Source organism: Panicum virgatum, chromosome 8K, assembly GCF_016808335.1.
Source record: "Panicum virgatum strain AP13 chromosome 8K, P.virgatum_v5, whole genome shotgun sequence".
Classification (NCBI taxonomy): Eukaryota; Viridiplantae; Streptophyta; class Magnoliopsida; order Poales; family Poaceae; genus Panicum; species Panicum virgatum.
In genome coordinates this window covers 9868772-9895757 of record NC_053143.1, presented here as the reverse complement: position 1 = coordinate 9895757, position 26986 = coordinate 9868772, and the positions used below count along the sequence as shown (strand labels likewise).

The 26986-nt window shown below is 43.8% G+C and overlaps 1 protein-coding gene across 3 annotated transcripts; it reads right to left on the bottom strand.

Moving 5' to 3' along the window:
- Positions 1-10562: 10562 nt before the first annotated feature.
- On the bottom strand, positions 10563-26986 carry LOC120643867 (protein translocase subunit SECA2, chloroplastic). 3 transcript variants are annotated; one of them, XM_039920352.1, is made up of 31 exons: positions 26655-26986; positions 26475-26544; positions 26326-26390; positions 26117-26237; positions 25254-25345; positions 25033-25098; positions 24741-24805; positions 24570-24657; positions 24399-24464; positions 24200-24315; positions 23751-23841; positions 23541-23639; positions 17693-17776; positions 17464-17556; positions 17282-17377; positions 17113-17198; positions 16101-16179; positions 15908-16021; positions 15671-15766; positions 15531-15594; positions 15155-15444; positions 14214-14269; positions 13982-14099; positions 13807-13887; positions 13172-13251; positions 12816-12870; positions 12654-12723; positions 12391-12580; positions 12153-12276; positions 11864-11938; positions 10563-11678 (listed from the first exon to the last, which is right to left on the bottom strand). In XM_039920352.1, exons 1-31 carry the CDS (start codon positions 26964-26966, stop codon positions 11505-11507), a joined length of 3276 nt encoding a protein of 1091 aa, XP_039776286.1. In that variant the 5' UTR covers positions 26967-26986; the 3' UTR covers positions 10563-11504. The 3 variants fall into 3 exon arrangements, with proteins under 3 accessions (XP_039776286.1, XP_039776287.1, XP_039776288.1); XM_039920353.1 differs by lacking the exon at positions 23541-23639 and having other exon boundaries at positions 26655-26985; XM_039920354.1 differs by lacking the exons at positions 26326-26390; positions 26475-26544; positions 26655-26986 and having other exon boundaries at positions 25254-25316; positions 26117-26243.

Here is a 26986-nt window from a genome sequence, read left to right as displayed (position 1 = left end):
CAACTACTCATTTAATGTGTAACTGGAATGAAGGATACCTTATTGTTAGCTGATAGTTAAATTGAATCCTAGTTAACCAGTGCACCGCTTGCATTTTTTTGCTTCAATTTATTTCTAATCCTTTCTTCTGCTTACGTTTTTCTTTTTGTTCTTTTGAAGTCTGTGCAGGTGAAAAAGTTGGCCCACTTTTCCGTCCTGTCATTGCAGCATCATCAGGAGCATATACATGGACACCGTTCTCATCATCATTTTTCTTGGCACTCTAGAGACGAAAGCAAAGTTTTCTCCAACGTATGAAGTTTCAGATATTATGTTTGATATGACAAAAGTATTATATTTATTCTGCGAACCTTGCACGTGTGTGGTTAATTGACAGTGCATTACACCTTTTTTTTCCACTCAACTTCATTACCATTGACTTTATTTGGGCATGCATACATCCCTTTTTTTCTGAAGAGTAGAACTGGTTTCTTGAAGAAGTGGTTATATTTTTTGCTTATCCTGCCACTGCGAGGTGCATCTTATATTTTTGGTTTGGTCCAACTTTTATCATTCACATGTGGGCCTTAATCCATCCCGTATACAATTCAGACCAGCCCTCTATCCACGACTCGGTCACGTAGATAGAACCCTACGAATTAATGCACAGACAACTATACGTATCCGATACTTATACAACCTTTGTCCATAGCAACGCACGGACATATTTACATAGTTAACTTAATTTAAACACCTACGGATATTTATTGATTTTGATGGATCATTAGGAAACTTGCAGTTGACCATGTTTCATACCACTGGAAAAAAAAGCTGCATTACTAGGGCGTCAAATTTGGTGTATGCATGATCCCAATGTTAGTATGAATAGGTGTGAATATGATCTGTCATCCTAAACTAACAGACAAAACAACAATTTTTGACCTGAATTGGAGGTCAAAGATGCTAGAACACACCAGGGAAGTCCCCCCAGTGTGCTGTGCTCAATAATATAGGGGATAAAACCCCCGGGCAGAGGCACGTCCTAGAGACTGCCCTTGACTCTGCCCCTAAGAAACCCAATCCACAGAGCACTGAAGCACTGGGAAGAGGCTTCCTAGAGCTCTAACCAGGGAGAACAAGAACAGAGGAAGAAGAAGAAGACAGGAGCTCAAGATCAAGGTATTAACCCTAATCTGAGCCCCTATTTGTAGTTCACTCTTAGGCTAGAAGATCCTAAACTACCTAACAATGGCACCAGAGCCATTTAGACCTAAGTTTGAACCCACTAAGATCAAGAATTTCATGCTAAAAGGCCCGAGTTCATGTTCTTGCCTCTGTTAAGATCAAGATCATGCCCAAAATTATGTTAAACTGTATTAGGGTTTGAATTAAGCATACAGAAGGAGGGGAATTGAATTAAGTAAGTACTAATCGTAAGAAATTCCCCAAAATCCCAAAAATCCGAAACCCTAGCTACAGGAAAAATCCCCAAATTTTTCCCAAACTAAGAACCCTAACCCTAAGATCTAAAGAAATGGGTCGGGGGCTTACCTGAGGGCCATCATGGCCACCATTATCGCCATGGCCGCCGCCATGGCCATATCTGATGGCGAACGCGCGCTCGGGACTAGGTCCCGAGTGGCCTCGCGGGCCCCCGAACTGCCCGGCGCCGACCCCACGTGCGTGCCACGAGGCCGCGGTGGCTGGCCGCCAGCCAGATCTGACGCCTCCTTGCCGCTGCTCGCCGTCACCGCCGCGGATCCAGGGGATCTCGCACGCGCGGGAGGCAGGCCTTAGGGCACCGCGAGCTATGCTCGACGGAGCTGCGCACCGGCCACGGCCGCGCGCACCTCCGGCGAGCAAAGCATGGCGGCGCCGCTGCTTCTCTCCGCGCCGGCGAGCATTCCGCGCCGGCGAGCGTTCCGCGCCGCCGTCGCGCTCAGCTCGCTGCCACCGCTGTCGGGTGAAGAAAGAGAGAGAGGGAAGAGAAAAATGAGGGCTAGGGTTAGGGGGCGTCGGACGAGCCGCGGTTTTGTTCCGCGTGGGCTCAGTGTGAACCGTCAGATCGCATCCGACGGCGCGCGGCAGCCGATCACCCCACGGGCCATCCAGGCCGGCGAGGGGAGCCGTTTTTCCGGCCCAGGCCCAGGTTGTTGGGCCTGGAGCCCGGGCGGGGGAGGCAGCGCTGCAAAGTGGGCCAGGCCGAAATCAGCCCGTCTTGGAAATGGATGATTAGGCCAAAAAGTTTTTAATATTTTTCTTTATTTAGCTAATGGCCTACATTGTTAACAGGCCGCACAGTATTGGGTTAAAATTAGTAAAGGGTTGAAAATAATGTCAAAATTTAGAATGTTTTTCTCCTCTATTTTTGATCTTTGGGCTACATAGTAATGGGCTTAAAAGAGCCTTCGGGCTAAGATAAGTATATTATTTCATGTTTAATTTTGAAGATATTTTATTGTGCTTTAGCAAATAATGATAAGAATAATAATAATTAGATTTGTTATATAATGGAATTTTCTCATGTTCATTTAATTTTTATGATATTTATATTATGTCTATTACTTGAAGTTATTATTTTATATGCTATAAGTAATTCTCATTTTTAAGTAAGGCCAAAATTAAGCAAATTATGGTAAATTTATGTAATCATGGATAATTGGCCTCTTGCTTAAATAATATTGTTTTTTGGGCCAAATCTTATGGAAATTTTTCTCCATTTATGATTAAGTATTTTCTTTATGTTTACGATTAAGCATACTCATTATGTTTTAATACTTTAATTTATTTCTAAAGTATTTTATTATGTTCATGTTTTGCCTTAGTACAATTTATGTTACCACTGAAAATTGAGTTATAAGTCTGCATTTAAAATTGGGATTATTTTCAGTGAAGTTTTAGATTCAGGTTTTAGTCTGTTTAAAGCATTATTTGTAATGTTTATGGTCCAATTATGATGATGAATTACTTTCATTATGAAAATAAGTTATCTGCCACATACTTACGTGCCACTTGAATTGAGGCTTAATAATGAAGCACCTTATGACCCATAAGTATTATCAATTATGTGAGCATGTTTTACTCACAAAAATTGATATGCCCATAAGTGAAGCATAAAGCTTAAGACCCATTTTGGGAAGAATTAAATAATGACATCCTTAATGGCCAATTACCTAAGAAAATTAAATAATGGGCCATATTCATTTGATGTCATTAATACTTTTATTTACATTTAGAAAATGTGCATTCCATTAATAACGCCACTAAGGAATTACTTTTTATAATGATTGGAATGCACAAATTCTAATAATTAAGTGGCTCTAACTTATAATTTTATTCCAGTTTGGAATCAATCCAACGGGATATTTAGATTTATGATTTGAATTTCAATGGTGATTCGTGGTTGTATTATGATCAAAGTTGTTTACAATCATGGATTATCATGATTTAATTCATTTATTAATAAAAAATATTATTCTTAATCCATGCATACTTAGTGAGTCCAATTTTGGACATAAATCTTAAAGCTGGCTTTTGAATATTTTCTTAGTTGATCCACAAATAATGTTGATAAGAATGTTAGGGAAACACTAAGTTTTCTCTAATAAGTGAGAATTTGCTCAAAAGAGTATTGACATAATGTAACCGATTATATGACTTGTGACTACATACTGAACAAAATTGTTTGTAGCCACATATCATTCTCAGCCTGAAGATTATGATTAATTTTGTGACTCATGACTATATACTAACCAAAGTTGTTTATGATCATGTGTCACTAAGATTGATTGAGTTATTAAGCTGCCAGCTCTAGAGGAATTATGGGTATAATCATAAATTAAGATAGACTAAACTATTGATGACTAATGTCAATAATGATTATGTTTATACAAAATTAAGAAATCTCTTATTAAGAAAAATCAAAAAAATGCCTTAGTTAATGATTCAGTTATGAGAAATTATGTTGAAAGGCACATGGGTCATTTCCAATAAAGTTTCCGCTACAAAAGAAATAACACTCTGATTAAGTGTGGCTTGTGTTTATCATTCTAGCCAAAGCTGATTTGGGTTATCATTCAACAAAAGAAATTTCATGCACAAGATATTAAGTGTGGCTTGTACTTATCTTTCTGGCCAAAGCTGATGAATAAGTATTTGTTCACAAAATTCTATTGTTCTTTTCCATTTCTGGCCAAAGCTGATGTGGACTGGTTCAATAGAAGTAGTTTGTGCTGATGCTTGCTAAAGTATTCAATAAAACCTCTAAAGATAAAAAACAATGAGTGGCACTAAGCAATTAAGTGTGAATAACTATGCCTTTTGGAAAGTACATCCGTTTATGGATTCAAAATCAAACTTATGAATTATCCCTATTGATGATAAGCATTAATTAAGTCATAAGTTTCTAATAAAGTTGTTTTAAATACCACTATCAGAAGTGAAGTGCTTTTACCTGAACCTCATTGGTTCTTAAGATCATAACTAAGATGGCGCATACAAGTGTCATAAGAGGTGTAGTTCCCATTAGAAAAGTTCAATACTAAGGATATTGATGAGAAAATAATTGATCATCAATACCTAATGGGAAAATATTAAGATAAGTCACTTATGGACAAATATCAGAATAAAGGGGAGCAATCCCTAAATTCTAGATAAACGTAAGAATCAGGGGGAGCAATCCTCAAGATAAGTTATGTTAAAGAGCACATTTTACATTAATGGTAAGTTATTTCCTTCATCATGTATCAATAAGGATAAGATAATGTGATACGCCTCTGGGCATAATTAAGATCAAAGAAAATGAGACTAAGGTAAAAAGATGAGTCTCTAAGTAATGAAAATCCGAAGTTCTAAAGAATTGTATTTATGAAAAGAAAGATAATGTCATTAGATTCCATTAGTATAAAGTTATGTTTATTGTTCTTATATGTTGGAATAGTGATCTTTACTTAGAACATATATTAACAAAAGGCTATGAAAGTTCTTCGAAATATCATACTACTGCATAGTCCATATTTCGAGGGGGAGAGTGGAACTTTCATTAAGAAAGTATTTTCCACCTCTTTATGTCAGGTAAGAATTAAATATTAAAATATATATATTAAGATAAATTTATCATGTGTTAGTTTCTTATGTGTCATTTAATTGACAATGTTAATCTTATTATGAGCTATATGCTAGCCTTAGAACTGAATACTATTTCAGTATCATATCTCACCACTAATGTCGCTAAGTTGAGAATTAGATGGGAATTCTAAAGCAAGGAAGAATAATATTGAAAGAAAAATAGCTAAGTTCACTTATGAATACTTGCTTTAGCTCCTTGTGGTGCTTTTTGTGCCCACATGAAGATCTTTGATCAATCCCACTTAAAATAAAAGGGATTGATTATGTCATAAAGATTGGATGGCACTCGTTGCTCATCATTTGAAAAACTATTGAAGTCCATAAGTGATACATAAGTACAATAAGAAATAAGTTATTTAATTAAGTTTTAAATAATAGGGATATTGTGTACATAAAATCCAGATTTTCTTTTATCTGGATACTAAGATTGTCTTGGTGATATCTCTTAAGTTTTGAACAATAATATTCACCAAGATAAGGTCCAGGAAATGGGTTGATTCTCATTAAGGGCAATAAATTTGCTTATGTTATGGCAGACGTAAGCATTATGTGTTTAATTAAGTTATAAATTGCCCTAAATTTTCTTAAAACGACCGGGATATATGTGAAATAAGTCAAGGACTGGACCCCTGGAAAATCATTAAGAACACTTAACCTTATTGGCATAAGTGCAAAAGGCGCTATGTTACATGCCCACAAATAAGAAGTCCAGTATTTGGACAATTATGTTACAAGAAATATTGATAATAAGAAATTCCACATAAAATGTTATCAACACTCTTGTGGGAGAAGTCATATGTGGAAGGCTTCAAACAATACTTTTCCTAAAGGCATCATTAAAGATGCAAGTTAAATTGTGGCATGTCTTGAATTATACACCGTCAAATATGGATTTGTGTCCCTAATCCATATCATTTTAAAGATAAGAAATTGCTTTAAGCAATTTATCCCGGAAATTATTAAATGAAAGAGTGCAATTTTGGATCGAGTAACATGTCGAGAGGTATTACCAGACCTAAGACATTATGAAAGATTGAATCTAGAATCAAACATAAATATTTAAGGCCTAAATGAACTAAGTTTAAGACTAAGTGGTGCTTAACAAATTAAGTATGTCATAAGTGTTGAGCATCAAATAAGTTCTAAGATTATGATACTCAATATATATAAGCTTTAAGTGATGTGACATAAGTTCTAAAGATTGAGCCTCATGTTCAGAGACTTGCCTAATATATTGCCGGCATAAGAGATAAATGGCAGCCTATTATCTAAGGGACAAGTTATGATTCTGGAAATATATTGGTTTTCTTCCTTTAAAAGTGCATGCACATAAGAATAAATGTGTGAGGACAAAATATATGAAAAACCAACTGCACTCAGGGACTATAATAACCCCATCTCCTCATAAGCCTAAGAGAAATCACTTTGATTTTGAATGGGAACCATGGTCACTTAGTCCTGTGGTACTTAATTGACTGCAGTGATTGATTGATCTGGTGTACCATCTTTTGAAAAGTGAGTCCGTAAGTTTTGTATAAGTATAAAGAATAAGTTTTTGGAGCTCCTAAGTTAAATAAGTTCGTTTGATATGAGGTGGCATACTATAGCAACTGGGTTCAATGGTATGTATGATTCACCATTGTAATATTTTTGTCTTGGTATGTCATTTTGTTGAAAAATGGACTTATGAGTTTAGTCTAACGATCAAGGGGGAGAATGTTAGTATGAACAAGTGTGAATATGATCTGTCATCCTAAACTAATAGACAAAGCATCAATTTTTGACTTTGATTGGAGGTCAAAGATGCTAGAACACACCAGGGGAGTCCCCCAGTGTGCTGTGCTCAACAATATAAGGGGATAAAACCCCTGGGCAGAGGCACATCTTAGAGACTGCCCTTGCCTCTGCCCCTAAGAAACCCAATCCACAGAGCACTGAAGCAATGGGAAGAGGCTTCCTAGAGCTCTAACCGGCTAGAAGAAGAAGGAGAACAAGAACAGAAGAAGAAGACAGGAGCTCAAGATCAAGGTATTAACCCTAATCCGAGCCCCTGTTTGTGGTTCACTCTTAGGCTAGAAGATCCTAAACTACGTAACACCCAAGTGATGAGTACTTCCTCCTTCCTTTTATGTTTGACATTTAAAGGAAGGAGGGAGTATCCAAAATAACCACCGTACCTGCTCCAATCACCAATTGCCGTCTTTATTGTTGGTTGCAATTAATAATACGTTGTTTGAATTTAAAGAAGACTCTGTCTAAGTCTCTAAGATAAGGTTGTTGAAGAAAAGGTAAGCGAGTAATGTACGAGGAGCTGAGATTTTCGACAGATGATTCGAGTTTGATGGTTGACCGACTGTTGATGTGGTCGTGGTCTTCGTTCACCAGAGACGACCGAAGACACCGACGGATCCTACGGCGACGACTTCCCCCGGCCAGTTCCCTAAGCCAGGAAGTGCTAAGATAACCGAAGCAAGAGCTTTACATGATCTTCGTTTAGCACCGTGTATACAGACTTGTGTCAATGCTAACAAAACATTGCAGAAACCATTCAGGAGTCTCGCTCGCCCTGCGAACTCCAGCGAAGAATACATAGTCAAGAACGTCTCGCTTCGGTGACACGGCTTCATATCACTTGCATCGCATCCCATCCCATCCCATCCCATCCCAGCGAGATCAGACTTGTTGGTCCAAGCTTGGGTACTGCATGGGCGTGTGTGTGTGTGTGGATGCCACTGGTTCCGTGGTGGCAAGGGAATTTGCCACTCGCCACTCGTCACCATCTTGTTCGATTCAGGTTCCTGTTGGTAGGGTACGGACCACGGTGCACTGTTGGAGGGTCAGCAGCAGCACTGTCGCCCTGCCTTGCTGGATCTGGGAAACTACAGGGGAGCAAAGGTTTTTTTTGTCAATTACTTTTTTTCTTTAAAAAGATGAATCGAATAGGAGAGCTGCAGGTTACATAAAAAAATAATCAAAACACAAACCAGCCGATTTCTGTTTATGTTTTATGTTACAGCCTAAACGGATGCATGGCAGCTTAGCTCTTTGTTTTACACAACTTGGAATTAAAATATCGTTGCGGTTTGGTGCCCTCCATGATCGACGACATTTTGTGAAAAGAAATGATCGACGACTTAAACAGGGCAGATGGAAACATCACATCAGGTGCTCTGTTTTTCTATAATAACAGAATCACGTGCTATGTTTGCTGCCGCTACAACAGCTGTAAAAGGAGAACAGAATTACAACATCTAGTTCTCTTTTTTTAAAGAAAAAGAAGAAAAAGAATCACAGCATCTACCCGAGGGGTGAGAGGGAGTACTATGTTCGGCTGGCTGTAGATGATGCTGATTTAGCGTGAGAAAAAAATACTGCTGGGTTGTAAGTAGAACAGAATGGTGTCGGTCGGAGCTAGCAGGAGAAGCCAACGTTGCGCGCACACGTCACGTGTGACGTCACCCACATCCCCGGTGGGGCCCGCTCTCGCGTCAACGCGGTGGTGACGGCGGCCGCGATCGCTGCCAGTGCCTGATCCGGGACCATCAATCAGGAGGGCAGAGACATCAGCCGATCGATTAGCCGCCCACGCGGAGCAAACACATGGTCCTTTACAAAAGTGCCCCCTGCTGCCTACTCCCTCCGTCCCAAAAAAAAATGTAAATCTCGCTTCTCGAAAAGTCAAACACTTTTAATTTTAACTAAATTTATAAAAAAATTTACAAACATTTGTGTCTTCGAATTGATGTAGTATAGAAATATGTTACATGATTAAACTAAAATACTTATGTTGCAATGTATATATTAGTACTATTTTGTATAAATTCAATCAAAGTTAAAATTATTTTACTCCTCGGAAAACGAGATTTACATTCTTTTTGGGACGGAGGGAGTACCTGTTTAACTGTCTTACTTTTTTTCACTGTGTCAGTGTGATTGATGGCAACAGTTTTTTTTTGATAATATGCATCTGTATTGCTAGATAAGGAAAGCGTACAAATACATATGCTGGTACAGATACGTCCAGAAAAGATACGGAGACAGTTGTTGCAGCCAAACTACGCAAAGGTCCCTGAAAAAAGCAAAAATTACAACGAGGTCCCTAAGACTTTTGCACCCATAACAGACTCGACTCCACCATCGGCGGCCACCGCCGCCGCCAAAGAAATCAAGCCCCACCACGAGCTGGAAGAGCCCCATCGCGCAAAAGCTTTGGAAGGAGTCGAAGTTGACACCCGCTCCGCAGAACAGGATGAAGCCATCGGTGACCGTGCAACGACCGGGGCAGCGCCCCGACCCCTCCAGCTCCAGGATCCCGGCGTGCCGTCGACGACTTCCGCCGCCAAGGGAAGAACAAGCCCGATCCAGCCGGCCGCCATCCACATCACCCACAACCAGCTCCGCATCAACGAGAAAAGAGGGCAGCAAACGCATCACCTGACTCAGGCGATGGAGCACCGGCCCCGGACTCCTGTACAAGAGCTCCCAAACTCACCGCTGGCACCGGAGTCGAGAACCAACGAGGCGAGGAGGAGTTGGAGCATTATTCCGCAGCGCCGTCGCCGCCGTCGCCTCACCGACGCCGCTAGGACAAGCATCCCGCAAAGGAGGCCAGACAGGTCTCATACCTCCGCCGCCGGAGAACAGGAAGGCTCCCGAGCCGATGAACGCACCGCCCGCAAACGCCTCCCGACCACCAGAGCCAAAGCAGAGAAGGCAAAAACATCTCACAGAGTCTTCGCCGAAGTCCACACCGAAGTCGTCGCCGTCGACCTTGCCAAAGACCCGGAGGAGCCAAAATCGCCGTGGTAGAGACACCTCCACCGCCGGAACCCTAAGCTCCATTGCCATGGGGACGACGAGCAAACCCTAGCCTGCTAGATAAAGAACAGCCTAACCTAGCAGCTATAGCTACGCCGGCCGTCGATCCGCCCCTTCCCCCACCCGATCCGGTGCCGGAGAGGCCGCCGGAGGGGAGGGATTGGGCGGATCGACGCCGGAAACGGCTCGCCTCGATTTCGCCTCTCTCAAGCTGGGCCCGAGGCAGTTAACTCTCTTATGGCAGCAGGTTGGTAGCACAAGATCCAGACAGGAAACGGTTCTCCGAACCTGACCAGGCCACACGTTTCGGTGCATCGCATGCGACCATGGATCACCCAAATGCGCAGCACCCCAAATATTCCCGGGCTCAATCCTTTTTGGCACGTGTAACTACAGGCTTCTCTCGCGGCAGGAGCCAGGGATACAGACGGATATTACTGATATCATATTTATTTTTATATTTTTATTCGAATACATAGTTGGATACAAATAGTGTTAATTTTTACCGAATAAGATTATAATGGATGTTGCCACCATAAAAACATAACTTTTACTATCCAGATACGCATTGGTTAAGGATATTGAATATTCGAAATTCAAAATCAGATACAAACAAATAAAAAAATTTCCAAACCAGATTGAATTTGAATACGATTGGAAATATCCATACCATTTCCATCCCAGCAGGTGGTGGGCACTTGAGTGGCCAAGCTGCAGCAGTAGCAGCCAGGCCACCAGACTGGATCATTTGGAAATGCCAAACGGAAACAGTAACACTAGCACCACCACCACAAACTCCGGTCACCAACAAGTTCACGGGAAATATCTGATCCGGAATGCAGCGGCCGTTCCACACGAAACAGGTTCAGTCGCTATGGGAGTCTGGAGAGGCAGAGCTGACTTACCAATCATTCCCCGTGACAGGGAAAGGCACCGGCTTCGTGAATGTCAAACCACAGGCGAAGAAATAACCAGATGCGAGGGCATCATCAGACTTGGTGCCACAATTTCTGGTTGAAATTCAGGGCACGATCGGCAGGTATTGCACTCCCAGGAGGAAAAAAAAGAGGTACAGAATGGACTTTAGGACTTGGGAGAGCGCAATTCATCATCGTGATAATAAGCCAAGGACCACGGTACCGTCTGATGTGGATGGGATGAGCCCGGCTCCAAAGTTGTAGCGTGCAAACAAGCTCCGAGCTTTCCGGCGGTATACAGCAGCGACGCTGATGCCGGAGCAGCGAAACACAGTACATTCTGTTGTGTGGATCAAGATGAGCGGGTACGCGATGGCGATGGCGGCGCCGTACCAACTAGGGCACACACCACACACCCCTTGGGAGTCCCTATGCGTGTTCTTGTGCTTCGGCCACTAATTAAACATGTTAGCAGCTAAACTATATGTCTTGACTTTGTGTGTTAGGCCAGCCCAGTAGCCCACCTAACAGACCGATACGGGAGTCGGCATCGCGTGAGTCTCCGCGGTGATGCTGATTCTCCAACAAAGGTTCGCTGGTCTCTTGCAGTACTGCTCCATTGAAACGTTTTCTCTGCATTAGGCGTGGTCCCCCATTATTCGGCTATTGATCCTCGGTGTTGAAGATCTCGTCGGATTCCATGGGAGACGACCAGTAGTGCAGTAGGGCTTCCACGGTCAGTCGCCGCGTGGCACTCAGCATTGAGATGAAGAAGCGGCAGCCGTCGATCTTGTACTCTTCTAGGGGGTTTCTGTGCCCAAAGCTCCGGACATTCACCTAGCAAAAGTTTGAAACCCAGTCAAGGCCGCAGTATTCAGAAAGAAAAAAAAAGATAGATGATAGAATCACAGACAAGGATATTGACTTATTTTTCCTGTTGATATAATTTGAAGGGCGTGTTCTAGGAAAAGAAAAACAGAGGTGACTCAAAAGCAACACATCCAAAGGATGACTGAACTTACCGCAGAGCTGAGCTTGTTCATGTTTACCAAATGGTCCTTCCATAAGGCATCAAGAGTCTTCAAAAGTACTTCCCGCTGCAATGACAGAGATAAAGATGTTTAAATAAAGAAAATCAAATATTCTCCGTAAACTTCAGAAGAAGAAAAATAGATACTGTATGTTTAAATAATCAAATACGTTATATATAGGGGAAAACAGAATTGCTAGAGTCCACAAAAACATGGATGTGGTTTCATTGGGTTTTATGCTGGACAAAACTGTGCGAAGAAATTCACATGAGAATCGAACCTCAATTCCACTTATATGTGCATCATCGTAATGGGACTCTTGCACAGCATTCAGGTAGGTAGCTATTAGAAAATCCCCAAAATACTTGCGGAGCAGGTTGACAGTGTTCGTATATCTCCCTTTCCTGGATTGTTTAGCACAAAGAAGCAACAGATAAAACCATCGAATCAATAACTATTATTGTGCGTGACATATTATGTTAACAATAAAAATATATGGGCACTATATCACAACATACTTTGACGTATCATCAAGACAAATGGCCAACCACCGCATTATAGAAGATGTTTTCTTTCGGATTCCTCTGAATGAATCAGGTGGCATTGGCATGTTTGGAAGAGCAAAACTATCAGCCTTCACAGAGCCACTACCATGAATTTGTTCAAGTGCTGATTGTAGGTTTTCCTCTTGGATGTCCTTGAATGATTCTGCAAAGCATCTTAGAAGTCAGAAGATCCCAATATAGAAGAGCATTCAGTAAATATAATTTGTGCATATTACCACCCAGTAGCTTGCCCCCTAGACCGACAAATTCATCCAAAAGCTTTGCCAGATTCCATGTCTTGGGAGGCTGAAAGAAACATACGTTTTTGACAATTGACATGGCACCAAAAATAAATGTTTACAGGAAACTAACTTAAGAATCAGGAAACAGCAACGTACCTTTTGGGGATCAATATTTAGCAAAACAATTTCATCAGCTACTGCTTGCATGTACCTAATAGCATTTCAATTAAAATCATCAGAAAAATGGAAGCGTTTTGCATAATGATTTAAGTAAAAGCTGAACATCAATCCGAAAACCGAAGAGTAGATTTTGGCATTAGTAAAATGGAATGGGGGATTGTCCATCTTTCCTAAAATGAGAAAAAATAATGAGTGCGTAAAGTAAGATTGCTTCTTATTTTTTTCTACTTCACATCTTTGATCCCAAAGAATCAATGCATTAATATGTTTATAGCGCTACCATTTCATTAATTGCACAAAAAGCTTTATACGAGAGGCAAAAGTCAACTTACTGGAAAATTTGTTCACTGCAGCTTTCCGAATCACCAGATAATATCACCTGCCTAAGGTTGTAGACATGTTTTCTTTGGACCTATAAAAGTTGTGAACAAAATTAGTCCCATGAGTAATTGTGACTGCACTATACAAGAACAAGAAATAACAAACTGACTACTTAAGCTCATTTATGTAAAACATGAAATTGTGCCTCGAAATATGCACAATGGGAAGGGAAAGTTTTTTTTTTCCCGCCAAGATAGCTTAGAATTAATGTGGGCATTAAAATTACTATAGTATTCTGTTAAAGCCTGTGAAAGGTCACACAAAAATTTCAACGACAACAAAGCCTTTTAGTCCCAACAAAAGCTGTAAATGCAATATGATAGGAAGAGAAAAGGATAACAAGAAAAAAAAGTTATTCGTAATAGGAATGATAGTAAAAGGAGATTGCCTGTAAAATCGAAGAAAAAAATGGAGACTGGTACCAAAGATTATGGTTCACGCTAGTGGATAGCAAAAGGTTATACAAATAACTTTTTTCTCGAACACATTATAAAAATAACTCAGTAGCTTACATTTAGTTTAAAGGTTAGAGAGCAAACCAAGATACTACGGAGTACAAGAATTCAAATATGGAGCAATTTTGTACCTCCAGGACTTCATCGAACTCAACAAGACTTTTCCTTATTCCAAAATAATATTTCTCTGCATTGATCTGAAGGCCTAGAAGCTGCATTTAAAGATTTAATGAGTGTAAATAAGATTATCACTGTGATGCCAAACAAAGGATGCTCATATGGCATGCCAAGAAATGCAAATCTGACCTGTTTTACTACAACGTTGCTTTCAATAGCTATGTCTTCATCATTTGTTATCCTTGATATAAGCCTCACAGCCCATTCAGTGTCCAAATTAAATTTCTGGAATATTTCATCTTGTAAGCTGGTTGAACAAAGTTAGATACTGTCAAATTCATTGAGTAAAGATATTATCAGATTGTACCAGAAGCTATAACAGTAGCAGGGTGAAGGTATTCTTGTTGGGGAACAAACATACCTCACCATAAACCGTGTCGACCCAGGATCACCCTGTCTGCCCGCCCTGCCACGCAACTGAAAGAAAACAAAGCTTACTGATTTATTTGTACTGTATCAGAAAAAAAAAAGATTACAACAACAAAAACAGGAAAGCCTTTCTGCCACAAGCAGGTTGGGGTAAGCTAGAGACGAAACCCAAAAAGAGCACAAAAGAATAATATAATATTAATATATACAAAAAAGTTGGTGCAGCAAACATTCTCTTAGCTAGAATTAATACGTCCTAACTTCGAAGTATGTTTTTATCAAAGGAAATGAAAAAAAATCTAAAAATATAATAGCCTGACTTAAACAGGATAGAAGCCAAAAAAAAAATTGTAAAAGGCTATTCAAAGGACTCGGATTGATTACTTGATTTGTCTGGGCAAACATTAAATAACATAAAAATTCATTAATAAACAAATTCATTTTCTGAAAATAAATTAAAAAGGATAAGTAATATATGAACAGAATCTATATGTGAACTCTCGAGGTTCTTTTTTTATGATACTGTGCCAGTTAATGCTATGTGAAAGCAAGTATGGCTCAGGATAATTGATTGATTAGGAATCTAGGATGCAAAGCACATGTACAAGATATATAGGTAAGGATGTCCCAGGGTTTATGGAAACAATACCAATCAAGGATACTAGACCTAGAAGCTATCCCGGGAGGGGCCGGCACACGGCACACAAGCCCGTGCGTCCAGCAGCCCTACACAGCCCAAAGGGCCGGCCTAACCAGCCCACCATATTATCTAACACTATGTATGCATCATAAGATGACTAATGAAATCATTCAAAGACTGCTGATAGCAAAGAATTCTATTTTAGTCCAGAATCAAAGGGTTTCTATATGATACAAAAGGCTAAGCATCATGCAATGCCACAGGTGCTTCCAGCTACATGAGCAATATCTTACTTGGTTATCAATTCGGCGTGACTCATGCAAAGAAGTTCCTACTACATGGAGCCCACCTAATGTCTTCACCTCGGTACCTTCAGCAGAACAATGAATTTCACAATCCCTTAAGACACTAAGATAAGCAAGTCCTATAGCATCACAAAGAGGGTATATCTCAAATTCTTCAGCCAAGCGTTCTTGTAGCTTCTCCATCCCAATCGTTTGACCCATTTCTATAGATTCAGCAATAGTGGATTTTGCCTTGCTAAATGACCATTCATTTCTCTCACTTTGGTGAACATATTTTGCTGGAAGCATATGAAAAAGAGTGAGACAAACAACAAAAAAAAGATAAATTGTGACTAATATGCAATCATTAGCTCTTAATACTTACCCATGATTGCAGCTTTGGCAAGCAGAGCTAGAGATGATGGCCCAAGTTTTATTTTTGAAAGACCCTAGATATATTAAAATGAAATAGAGATAAGCACCCTGCAAACTTTTGAGCAAGAGAAAAGGCTCTGAATGAACCACCTTGTGGGATGTTGATTCCCCTTCCATGTCAATATCAGGGGGTTCATGTGTCAGAAAGGGAAGTATGCTATCTTCTACTATTTCTTTTGTAAGCATCTGAAAACAAAAAAGCTGGATCATGTTTCTGCTAGGTATGAACAACTAAAATACACAAAAAAAACGATGCAATTTTTTTACTTTTACATAATTTCTAAAAGGAACTCTGGTGAGCGGTACTAAATATATGTATGGACTTACTTTAGGGTTACCACCTAAAATAATGTCTGTTCCTCTCCCGGCCATATTAGTTGAAATTGTGATAGCATGCTTTCGTCCAGCTTGTGCAATTATTTCAGCTTCTCTTGCAGCATACTGTCAAGAATAAGGCAATCAGCTCTATCAATGGCAAATAATATGACAAGAAGTTAAACTAAAGCAACATTTTAATAACCTTTGGCCTTGCATTAAGGACATTGTGGGGAATATGGTGAGCTTTAAGTAGATCTGACAAGTATTCAGAACTCTCAACACTGCAACAGATATAGACAGTGGTGTGAAATGCACAGAACTCAAACTGTAAAGGCGTAATCAGTGCTGAGAATCCCCACAAAAGGTGGGGTTTGGGAAGCATATTTCTAGGCAGCCTTACCCTTATTTTGCAAGGACGATGACTCTAACCTACAGAAGGTGAGATTTAAATAGAACTTCGAACTGTACATGCAAAACTATGGAACTACAGCTGGCATCCTCATTACTCTCTAGGCCTCTTCACTAGTTGGTCATGATAACAACTAGCCACCTTAAATCTTTATAGATAGGTTTCTCTCCAATGGAAACTTCTAAACAAAATCTTAACTTCTTATGTCAAAAATAGACATCACAATCTTTAGCAGCTTAGCACCTAATTTAAAAAGAAACAGACAGCTAACAGATCTGTTGCTACTGTACAGCTGCAAACAACATGGGAATGATATTGCTCACACTGCTTCTATACATTTGGAGCTTTTTCTCCAAAGTAAACGAGGGATTGTTCCCACAAATCTATTTGCAATTTATTTCTTTATTTTCTAATAAATAGGCACGAAGGACAAAACATAGAAGTAATAATAATTAACTAATCTACTTTGTCAGTGTCCATCCAAAGATACTGTAGCTAGAAACAATCTTCCAGCAGTATAAACAACATATAAAGGTAGTGTTGAAGAATCCTAATTAGTAACATTTCTCTTGCACACAGTGACAACAAGCATATTCGAACAGAACAAACCTTTTGTAGTTTTCCATTTCATTAGCTCCTAAAATATTATAAATACTAAATGAAAAAGTATATAATACTAATAATCTCCTGCCCTAAGAATCTAGAATTCCAGACGCATGACCAAATTTTCCTATATTAGGCTTGGTGGCATGTGATATGGCGGTGATAAGATAAAATTTGTATAAAAACATAAAATAGAATTCACCTTGTAGTTCCAACTAAAACAGGGCGGCCTAACTGGAACATAGACTCTACTTCAGCCCGTACATATAGCCATTTGCCTCTTGCAGTCTACAAAAGCAACATAATCAATAAAACTTTTCTTTTTGTGACTTCCATGTGATGTTATATTTACCAATTCCTCAAAAACTCACCGCAAAAGCTTGGATAGGCAAGTCCACCCGTACATTGGGCAGATTTGTGGGTACTTCAATAACAGGCATCTTAAACATCTTTAAAAAATCCTTTTCCTGTAAAACCAGCATGGTCCTGTCAGTCAGGAATTAATTATGCAAATCAATAAATTACCAAGAAAGCAGCCTAATAAATACCATACCTCTGTCTTAGCAGTTCCTGTCATCCCAGAAAGCTTAGGATAAAGCTTAAAAAGTGACTGATATGTGATTTGAGCCACAATTACTGAGTCTGCCTGATTAAATTGCAGTTAGCATTGCACACCAGAAACTATCATAAACTTCCAGAAAATGACAAAAGACTAATTAAATGTTGTAATGCCACATATGGTTCCACCATTGTAAACTGGCAATGTGTAAGTCAATAGTGACCTGGATTTTTAAGCCCTCTTTTGCTTCTACTGCTTGGTGAATACCATCAGACCATCTCCTTTTTGGTTCAACTCGGCCAGTTAGCTGGAGAAGAATTAATATTATTATCCAAACAAATAGGATGCCAAAGCATGCAATTGCAATGAACTAATAGGAAATGTGAGCTATATTATCAAGAGGTTATTGTTAGACATGTATATGTATTTGTGTGAGAGAGGGCCCAGGCGTGCTGTGCGCCTGGGCTTGGGCCGGCTGTGCCGTGTACCGAGCCCGCCGAATCCTAGATTGATTAGGTTAGGCTTGAGAGATTCCAGCCTATATATGTAACCTTTGTTTACCCTAATCAATCAATCAATCTTTCCACGCAATCTCTATTGTTTTCATGGTATCAAGAGACCGGGATCTCGATCCCGCTTCCGCATCTTGAGCGCGCCGCCGGCGCGGCTCCCGCGCGCAACTCCCTCGCGACGCGTCTACCGCACCGGCCGCCCACGGCCGTCGCTGCTCCCCCGCGCGATTCCCTCACGACGCGTCCACCGCACCGGCCGCCCGCGGCTGTCGCTGCCCCCCTTCCCATCCCGCACCGGCTCTGTTGCCGTCGCTGCCCGATGGCCCCTGATTCCACTGCCGATGCAGAGGCCGCCCGCCTGCGCGAGGAAGAGGCACGCAAGGCGCGCCTGGCCGAGCACGACGCCGCCCTCGCTCGTGCCTAGGAAGCCGAGAAGGAAGCCGCCGCCGCCTTTGCAGAGCGCGACGCCGCCGCTACCTGTGCCCGCGATGCCCTGGGTCGCGCCCGTCGCGAGTGCCAGGCTACCGCCGCCGCCCTCGACGACGACAACGGCGGCGACGGTTCTGTCTCAACACCTGAGGATGCCCCAGGAGATCTCCACGGCGCCCTCCTCCTACATGAGGTTGCTGCTCTCCTCAATCTGCATGCTCAGGCCGTCGCCGTGCAGAACATCCGGAGCCTCGTCCTCATCGTCCTCGACGTCAACTCCGGCAGCTACTCCAAGTGGCGTGAACAGTTCCTGCTCACCCTCGGTAAGTACTCGCTGGACGCCCCCCTGCGCCACTCCCCGGACTGGGCGCGCATGGACTGCGTCGTCCGGTCCTGGCTCCACGGCACCCTCTCCGGCGACCTCGTCATGGCCCGCGGCGCCCAGGGCGCCACGGCTCGCTCCACCTGGCTCGCCATTGAAGCCCAGTTCCTTGGGAATAGGGAGGCGCGCGCCCTGCACCTCGACGCTCGTTTTCGGACGTTCGTCCAAGGCGACCTCTCCATCACGGACTACTGCAAGTGATTCAAGTGCATGGCGGATGACCTAGCCGATCTCGGCGAAGTCGTCTCCGACCGTACACTCGTCCTCAACGTTCTCCGTGGCCTCAACGAGAAGTTCGCCTCCATCGGACGCCATCTGCGCCGAAGTCGCCCGTTCCCCTCCTTCCTAGAGGTGTGCGACGACCTCACCTTGGAGGAGCTCACCTTGTCGAATCAGGCGACCGCTTCCTCCGCCGCTCTTCTTGCTGGGACAGCTGCATCTTCCCAGCGCCCCCTGGCCGATCCAACTCTGGCTCTGGGGACGGCAAGGGGTCCGGGGAAAGGGGGGGTGGCAGCAACAACACGACCCCCTCTGGCAAGGGAGGTCGCGGCAAGCGCGGCAAAGGCAACAACAGGGGCGGCAATGGCTCCAGCAGCCAAACCCCTTCAGCGCCTTCCCAGGGGCCATCCATGCAGTGGCCCTCCTTCTACAACCCCTGGGCCGGCTCTATTCAAATGTGCCAGCAGCATGCGCTGGTTGCCCAGCAGCAGGCACTCCAGGCTGCCCGGTGCAGCAGCAGGCTCTCCACCCGGTTCAGCACCCGTTGTATGGACCCCTGGCGCCCCAGTACTACTTCGGCGCCCCCTCCACCTCAGCAGGCGCTGCCCCCTGGTTTCCAGCAACCAGCCGGCGGCATCCCCTCGTCCTGGGATTAGCAATCCCTCGCTTCGACCTTCAGCACCATGACTCTCCAGCAGCCTCCTCAGACCGACTGGTATTTCGACTCAGGTGCTACCTCCCACATGACCTCGAACCCTTCAACTCTTTCACACATTTTATCCCCGCGGTACCCTTTTCCTTCATCAATTGTTGTCGGCGACGGTTCTTTACTTCCTGTCACTGCTACTGGCGTTGCATCCCTTCCTGGGCATTTATCTCTTAATAATGTTCTTGTTTCTCCAAGACTTATTAAAAATCTTATTTCCGTACGCCAGTTTACATCTGATAACAATTGCTCTGTTGAATTTGACCCCGCTAGTTGTTCTGTGAAGGATCTCACAACACAGAGGGTGATCGTCAGGTGCAATAGCTCCGGCCCGTTGTACCCACTCATCCCTCCCATGGCGCAGGCCTTAGCTGCTTCATCTACCTCCTCGCTGTGGCATCGTCGTCTTGGTCACCCTGGTCATGAGGTCTTAGCGAAGGTCACCTCGGTCGTTCCCTTTTGTACTACTGCACCTAGCTCCATATGTCATGCTTGTCAGCTAGGGCGTCATACTCGTTTGCCTTTTCAGTCATCAAACTCGCGTGCAACTAGTAATTTTGATCTCATTCACTGTGATTTGTGGACCTCACCAGTTCCCAGTGTCTCTAGTTTTAAATATTACCTGGTTGTTCTAGATGATTGTTCTCATTATTTGTGGACGTTCCCTCTTCGTGTTAAATCTGACACCTTTTCCACATTGGCAAACTTCTTTTCTTATGTGCGCACACAGTTTGGGGCCACGGTGAAAGCTGTCCATTGCAACAATGGGCGTGAGTTTGATAACTCTAGCACGCGCACCTTCTTCCTCACCAACGGCATTCACTTGCGCATGTCCTGCCCATACACTTCGCCGCAAAACGGTAAAGCTGAGCGCATGATTCGCACCATCAATAATGCTGCTCGCTCCCTGCTGTTTCAGGCTAGTATGCCCCCATCTTTGGGTCGAGGCTCTCCACATTGCTACACACGTGCTGAACATCCTCCCAACCAAAACTCTGCAGTCTGTCACATCCCACTTCGCTTTATCTGGCACTGCACCCTCATATGGTCATCTGCGAGTTTTTTGGCTGTTTATGTTATCCTAACCTTTCAACCACTGCAGCCCACAAACTCGCCCCTCGCTCAGCCTCGTGTCTTCCTGGGATATTCTGCTCATCATAAAGGGTACCGCTGCCTTGATCTACAATCCAACCGAGTTATCATCTCCCGCCATGTGGTGTTCGATGAGACCTCATTTCCGTTCTCCTCGCAGCCACCACCCCCTGGTGCAGCGGACTTTTGAGTTTCTATATGATCACTCTGACCTTGTACCGGCTCCCCTCGGACCCGTACAACTTCTGCCTGCAGGTACTCCAGCGCCCGCTGCACAGCCACATACGGCCACCTCGGCGCCCTCAACGCAGATTGAGCTGGGACCACCCCCTGTGTTGGGCGCCCCAGCTCCCCTGGCATCCCCTGCACCGGCTCCAGGCATTGCACCGTCGAGCGGTGCCCCGGCGACGTCCACGGCACCATCAGCTGAGCTGGGGTCGCCCCCTGTGTTGGGCGCCTCAGCTCCCCCGGCGTCCTCTGCATCGGCTCCAGGCTCCGGTGCTCCAGTGGCATCCTCGGCGGCATCGACCGGTGCCCCCGTGGCGCCCTCCGCGCTCTAGCCTGGTGCTCCACCAGCTGGCGCTCCCCCGGCGCCACTCGTCTTCACGTCGCGGCCTGCTCCGGCTGCCCCGGTCGCGGCCTCGCCTCCAGCTGTCTCCCGTCGGCCTCTGCAGGAGTTCGTCCACATCTACTCCCGGCGGCCTGTCAATCGGCCAGTTCCTCCTCGACCTCTTCCACGTGGTGCTGTTCCGACACAGCCTGTCAACACAGGATGACCACACGTGCAGAGAGTAGGTTGCGCTTCCCGTCCATCTACACTGCTTCGTCGCTTTCTCCCATTCCTCGCTCCTATCGCGGGGGGCTTGCTGATCCCAATTGGCGAGGTGCTATGCAAGAGGAGTACGACGCTCTGTTGATGAACAACACCTGGGATTTGGTTCCCCGACCGTCGCATTGCAACATTGTGAGTGGAAAGTGGTTGTTCAAGCACAAGTTCAAGGCTGATGGTACTCTGGAGCGCTATAAGGCTCGCTGGGTTCTCCGTGGCTTCACACAGCGTCCAGGGATTGATTTTGATGAGACTTTCAGCCCAGTTGTCAAACCAGCTACAGTTCGCACAGTTCTGTCTTTGGCTCTTTCTCACAACTGGCCTATTCATCAGCTGGATGTCAAGAATGCTTTCCTTCATGCCAACCTGTCCGAGACAGTTTATTGCTCTTAGCCGACTGGTTTCAAGGACTCAGCTCATCCAGATTATGTGTCGGCTTAATCGGTCACTCTATGGTCTTAAGCAGGCGCCCAGGGCATGGTATAGTCGTTTCGCCTCCTACATCATTCAGCTTGGGTTTGTGGAGGCCAAGACAGACACATCTCTGTTTGTCTATCATCAGGGTGGCGACACAGTGTATCTTCTGCTCTATGTGGATGACATTGTCCTTACTGCTTCATTACCACAATTGCTTCGTCATGTCATCGATGCGCTCCAGCTTGAGTTTTCCATGAAGGATCTTGGTGAGCTTCATCACTTTCTAGGTATGCACGTGCAGCGTTCTGGTTCTGGTCTTCTGTTGTCTCAGCGTCAGTACATGATGGAGATCCTTCAGCGAGCTAGCATGTCTGACTGCAAGCCTTGTGCCACGCCTGTTGATACAAATCCCAAGCTCCCTGCAGATGGTGGTGTTCCTGTGGCTGATCCTACCGACTTCCGTAGTTTAGCCGGCGCATTGCAGTACCTGACTTTCACCCATCCAGACATCGCATATGATGTCCAGCAGGTCTGTCTTCATATGCACGATCCTCGGGAGCCCCATTTGGCTGCTCTCAAGCGGATTCTACGATATGTTCGAGGCACTCTTCACATGGGACTCCTGCTGCGTCCTTCTGCTCAGACGCTGATTGGGCTGGCTGCCCTGACACTCGCAAGTCGACTTCCGGTTATGCTGTCTTCTCCTGGTCCTCCAAACGCCAAACTGCAGTTTTGCGTTCCAGTGCTGAGGCCGAATACAGAGCTGTCGCCAATGCTGTTGCAGAGGTTTCTTGGTTGCGCCAACTTCTGGTTGAGCTGCATGCACCTGTTAGCAGGGCTGCCCTGGTTTACTGCGACAACATCAGCACCGTCTACATGTCCGCCAATCCCGTCCAGCATCAACGCACCAAACATGTTGAGATTGATCTTCATTTTGTTCGGAAGCGTGTTGCTAAAGGAGCTGTCCGCGTCCTTCATGTTCCAACAAGCTCACAGTACGCCGACATCTTCACCAAGGGCTTGCCGTCTTCTGTTTTCACAGAGTTCAGGTCCAGTCTGAACGTTCAGGCTGCCGACAATCAGACTGCGGGGGGGTGTTAGACATGTATATGTATTTGTGTGAGAGAGGGCCCAGGCGTGCTGTGCGCCAGGGCTTGGGCCGGCTGTGCCGTGTACCGAGCCCGCCGAGTCCTAGATTGATTAGGTTAGGCTTGAGAGATTCCAGCCTATATATGTAACCTTTGTTTACCCTAATCAATCAATCAATCTTTCCACGCAATCTCTATTGCTTTCAGTTATAATACATATATGATAGACATTGCTCAAAGAAAACCAATGTGATCAAAAGAAATGTGCTGTGTTATGTTTCAAAAATCCAAATAATGCAGTGCTGGAGAAAGGATATGGCAATTTGAAGGATCAACATGGACAGATATTATCTTATTTAGGTTGACAGAAAAGTTTGTCAATGCATAAACAACTTACAGGCCATGATTGATACAAATGATGCAAAAATGACTGAATCAGCAAATGGAACTTCCAGTGACTCAAGAATGGTTGATTCATGCTGCAGGTTTGCATAAGCTACCAGTGCACATGCACATTGCACAAAATATTATGTTGTTATAAACCCGTACACAGATTGCTATGGAACCAATGGCATTCTCGTAAGAAATACTGAAGATCAGATAGTACCTCATTAATTATGATAGCTTTTCCATCCCTAACAATATACTGCACGTCCCTACGGTAGAACACTTTGGCCTTCAAAGCATTCATCACAAACCTGCAGCATTTGAGAAGTTATGGTTAGTCACTACTCAATAGAGACTGAACGTCCAACTTGCATTTAAGGTTCAACCTGTGATGCCATTATTTAACATTTTATTTTGCAGCTACTTGCAACCATGACAAAGGAGGCACACATTGATCAAAATGACTTAAGACTGCCATGAAAGAACTGATACGTTAGGTTCACTTCCTTTCTTGCACACATATGTATTTCTTTAGCAAAAGGGTAGAAGGTAAATTTACAAGTGCAATTCAATAACTTAGTTGGCTAACTGATCAGAAGTTGCATATATGGAGAGAATTATAATAAGATAAAAAGGTACATAATACATAAAAAAAAACAGTGCCAGCACCTTGCCCATGGATCATTCTCATCCCATAAATCATCTGTCCCGAGAATAATCTCAGCATGCGCTACTCCATCCTCTGTGAGATCTATATTATTGCCCTTTAGTTCAACAGTGTAATGCTGCAGGAATAAGTAAGCATGAATAATCATTTTTAAGGAACTAATATTGGGAACTGTGAGATATAAATAAGAAAAAAACTCACAACACCCTCCATAAGAAGTTCTGCGACTTTAGCAGCAACTTGATACCGAGCTGCGTCTCTATTATCCTAGTAAAAATATGGAAGACGCTGTTGAATATGTCACACTTCACAGGTCAAGAAATTCAAACAGCATTGGAGAAATCAGCTTCAAGAACGAATGAGTGATCAGACCTCTCCACTTATTAACAATGGATTTCTTCCCTCATCTATAAGCACTGAATCCACTTCATCCACAATAGCAAAGTGGAAAGGTCTTGGCCTATAAAATCAATAGTATTTGAAAAACAACAAACATGGGGAAACCATAACTTTGAAAAGTGAGAGAACAGTCTCAAAATGTACCATCTCATAACAAGTTGTTCTTTGTTTCGAGATAGGTTGTCACGAAGATAGTCAAATCCAAGTTCCTGCAGGGTATGCACAGATTTTGAGAACCTGATATATGAAGAACGCATAGTAACAAAAATTAAGATCAATGAAGTCCTCATTGACTGGTATTTGTTTGTGTTTGACCCAAGTGAGCATTTCACCATAGCAAGGTCATACCATATTACCACAAGAAAAGTTGATACTCTAAACTGGATAACCACAAGATAAGAGCAAAAAAGATCTGATTTTCAACTGAGCATCTCACCGAGTTGTTAGTGTATGTAATGTCGCATCTGTAGCTCGCCCTTCTCTCATCTGACTTCATACCCGCCTATGCATGTGCAAGAAGAGCAAACTATGATTCTATATTTCAATATTTGCCTGTTATGCTAATTCTATAAATTACTCTACCAAAGTCAGGTGCTCCCAAACCAGGAGAAGGGGATCTGGAATGTCAAATACTGTAATTATAGGTTTGTTTAATACCTGAATTAGACCCACAGTGAGACCGAGAAAGCGGTGAACACGGCCCATCCATTCAGCATCACGCTGCGCCAAATAATCATTTACAGTCACCACTGAAAAAAGCATCGCAGTGTTTAATTGTGAAGAAATAGGAAAGGACATTGAGAGCTAACTAGAGCAGCTCCTAACACTATAGATGTGAAATGTGGGTGAGTGGGTCAGATCATTATATTTTCTATCTTCAGATTGTTAAGCATGGCCAACAAGCACGAATTTCATGGTAACTGCAATTGCAATTTCTTCGAACTTACTCTCGTGTTTAAATCATTTATTCCGAATATTGCTAACAATACTGGCACTGCAATGTTCAAACATAGCTCTAATCCATCTATCTCTTAAAGGCATCAAAAGCAATAGAATAAACATGCACAAGATCACTTGTCTTTAAAAACAGAATACCAATATGAATTTCAGCCAAACGTAACCATCCTCATATCCTATAGAAACCAAACCAGTGATCCCACCAAGCCAGCTTGGTCATGTGTTCCCATTAAGCTAGCTTGGACTTATGCAGGCAACCAATTACCAAGCACAACCTAAAATTTTCTTGAAAATTGAATCGAGTCATTGACACATCACTGGGATGCACAACAGTCAACTATCTTCAGTTGTCCAATTGATCCACTACAAAGGACATACGGATACGGGAAGCAAAACTTGTGCATAGCATTGATTATAAATGTGAAATGGAAAGTAAATTCAATGGACTAGTGAGCCACCTAAGTGGGTTAGATTTAAAGGACGAATTCAAAAGAACTGATTTCAAGCCACCTACTTAGGCTATATTTACAGGACGAATTCAAAAGATCTGATTTCAAACATACCATGAACCCCTTCCCCTGTCAGGGCATTAAGATAAGCCGCCAAAGTGGAAACAAGTGTTTTTCCCTCGCCCGTCTTCATCTCTGCAATGCACCCATCGTGGAGCACAGCACCACCAATTATCTGCACCAAATACACCAACAAAGAAAACTCAATCACAAGAACCGACTCGGGCCTTAAATTTCAACCCTGAGGAAGCAAAGCTGGGCACCTGGACATCAAAATGCCGCATCCCCAGCGTCCTCCTGGCTGCCTCCCTCACCACGGCAAACGCCTCTGCACTCAAAAATAAGCACAAGCACATCAGACACTAGCACAGCACTGCAACGAGGGAATTGGCAGTAGGGTCAGCAGCCGTACCGCCCTGGACGTCGGCGAGCGTCTCCCCACGCCCCAGGCGGGTGCGGAACTCCGCCGTCTTCGCCTTCAGCTGCACGCGGACGCGCACATAGCCTCATCAGCCACACCAAGGAAGGTAAAACCATCACCAAAAGCTACATTAAAGAAACCATCTGCTGGCGGTGTCCCGCAGCACGCCACCTGTTCGTCGGAGAGCCTCCGAAGCGCCGGCTCGAGCACGCCGACGGAGTCGACGAGGCGGCGGTAGTCGCGCACCACCCAGGCGTTGAGTCTGCACAGGTCCTTCCATGACCCCGCCTTGGCGGCCGCCGGAGCGGGGGTGGGGGTGGCTGCGGCCGCGCAGGAGAGAGGAGGCGGCTTCTTTGGCCTAGGGCAGGGGGTAGCTCCGGGGAGGGGATTGGCTCTGCGCCTTCGCAGGAGGCGAGGGGGTGAGGCCCAGATGGAGGTGAGGGATGTGGAGGGGGCGGAGAGCGCGGCGGCGGCGGCGGCCATGGGTTGGGATGAGCTGACAG

Coding starts and splice junctions, on each gene's coding strand:
- LOC120643867 (XM_039920352.1), bottom strand. CDS start 26,966: ATGGCCGCCGCCGCCGCCGCGCTCTCCGCCCCCTCCACATCCCTCACC. Junction 24,806..25,032: donor TTACATACACTAACAACTCG/GTGAGATGCTCA, acceptor CATACCCTGCAG/GAACTTGGATTTGACTATCT. Junction 12,581..12,653: donor AGGGGGCAAGCTACTGGGTG/GTAATATGCACA, acceptor GATGCTTTGCAG/AATCATTCAAGGACATCCAA.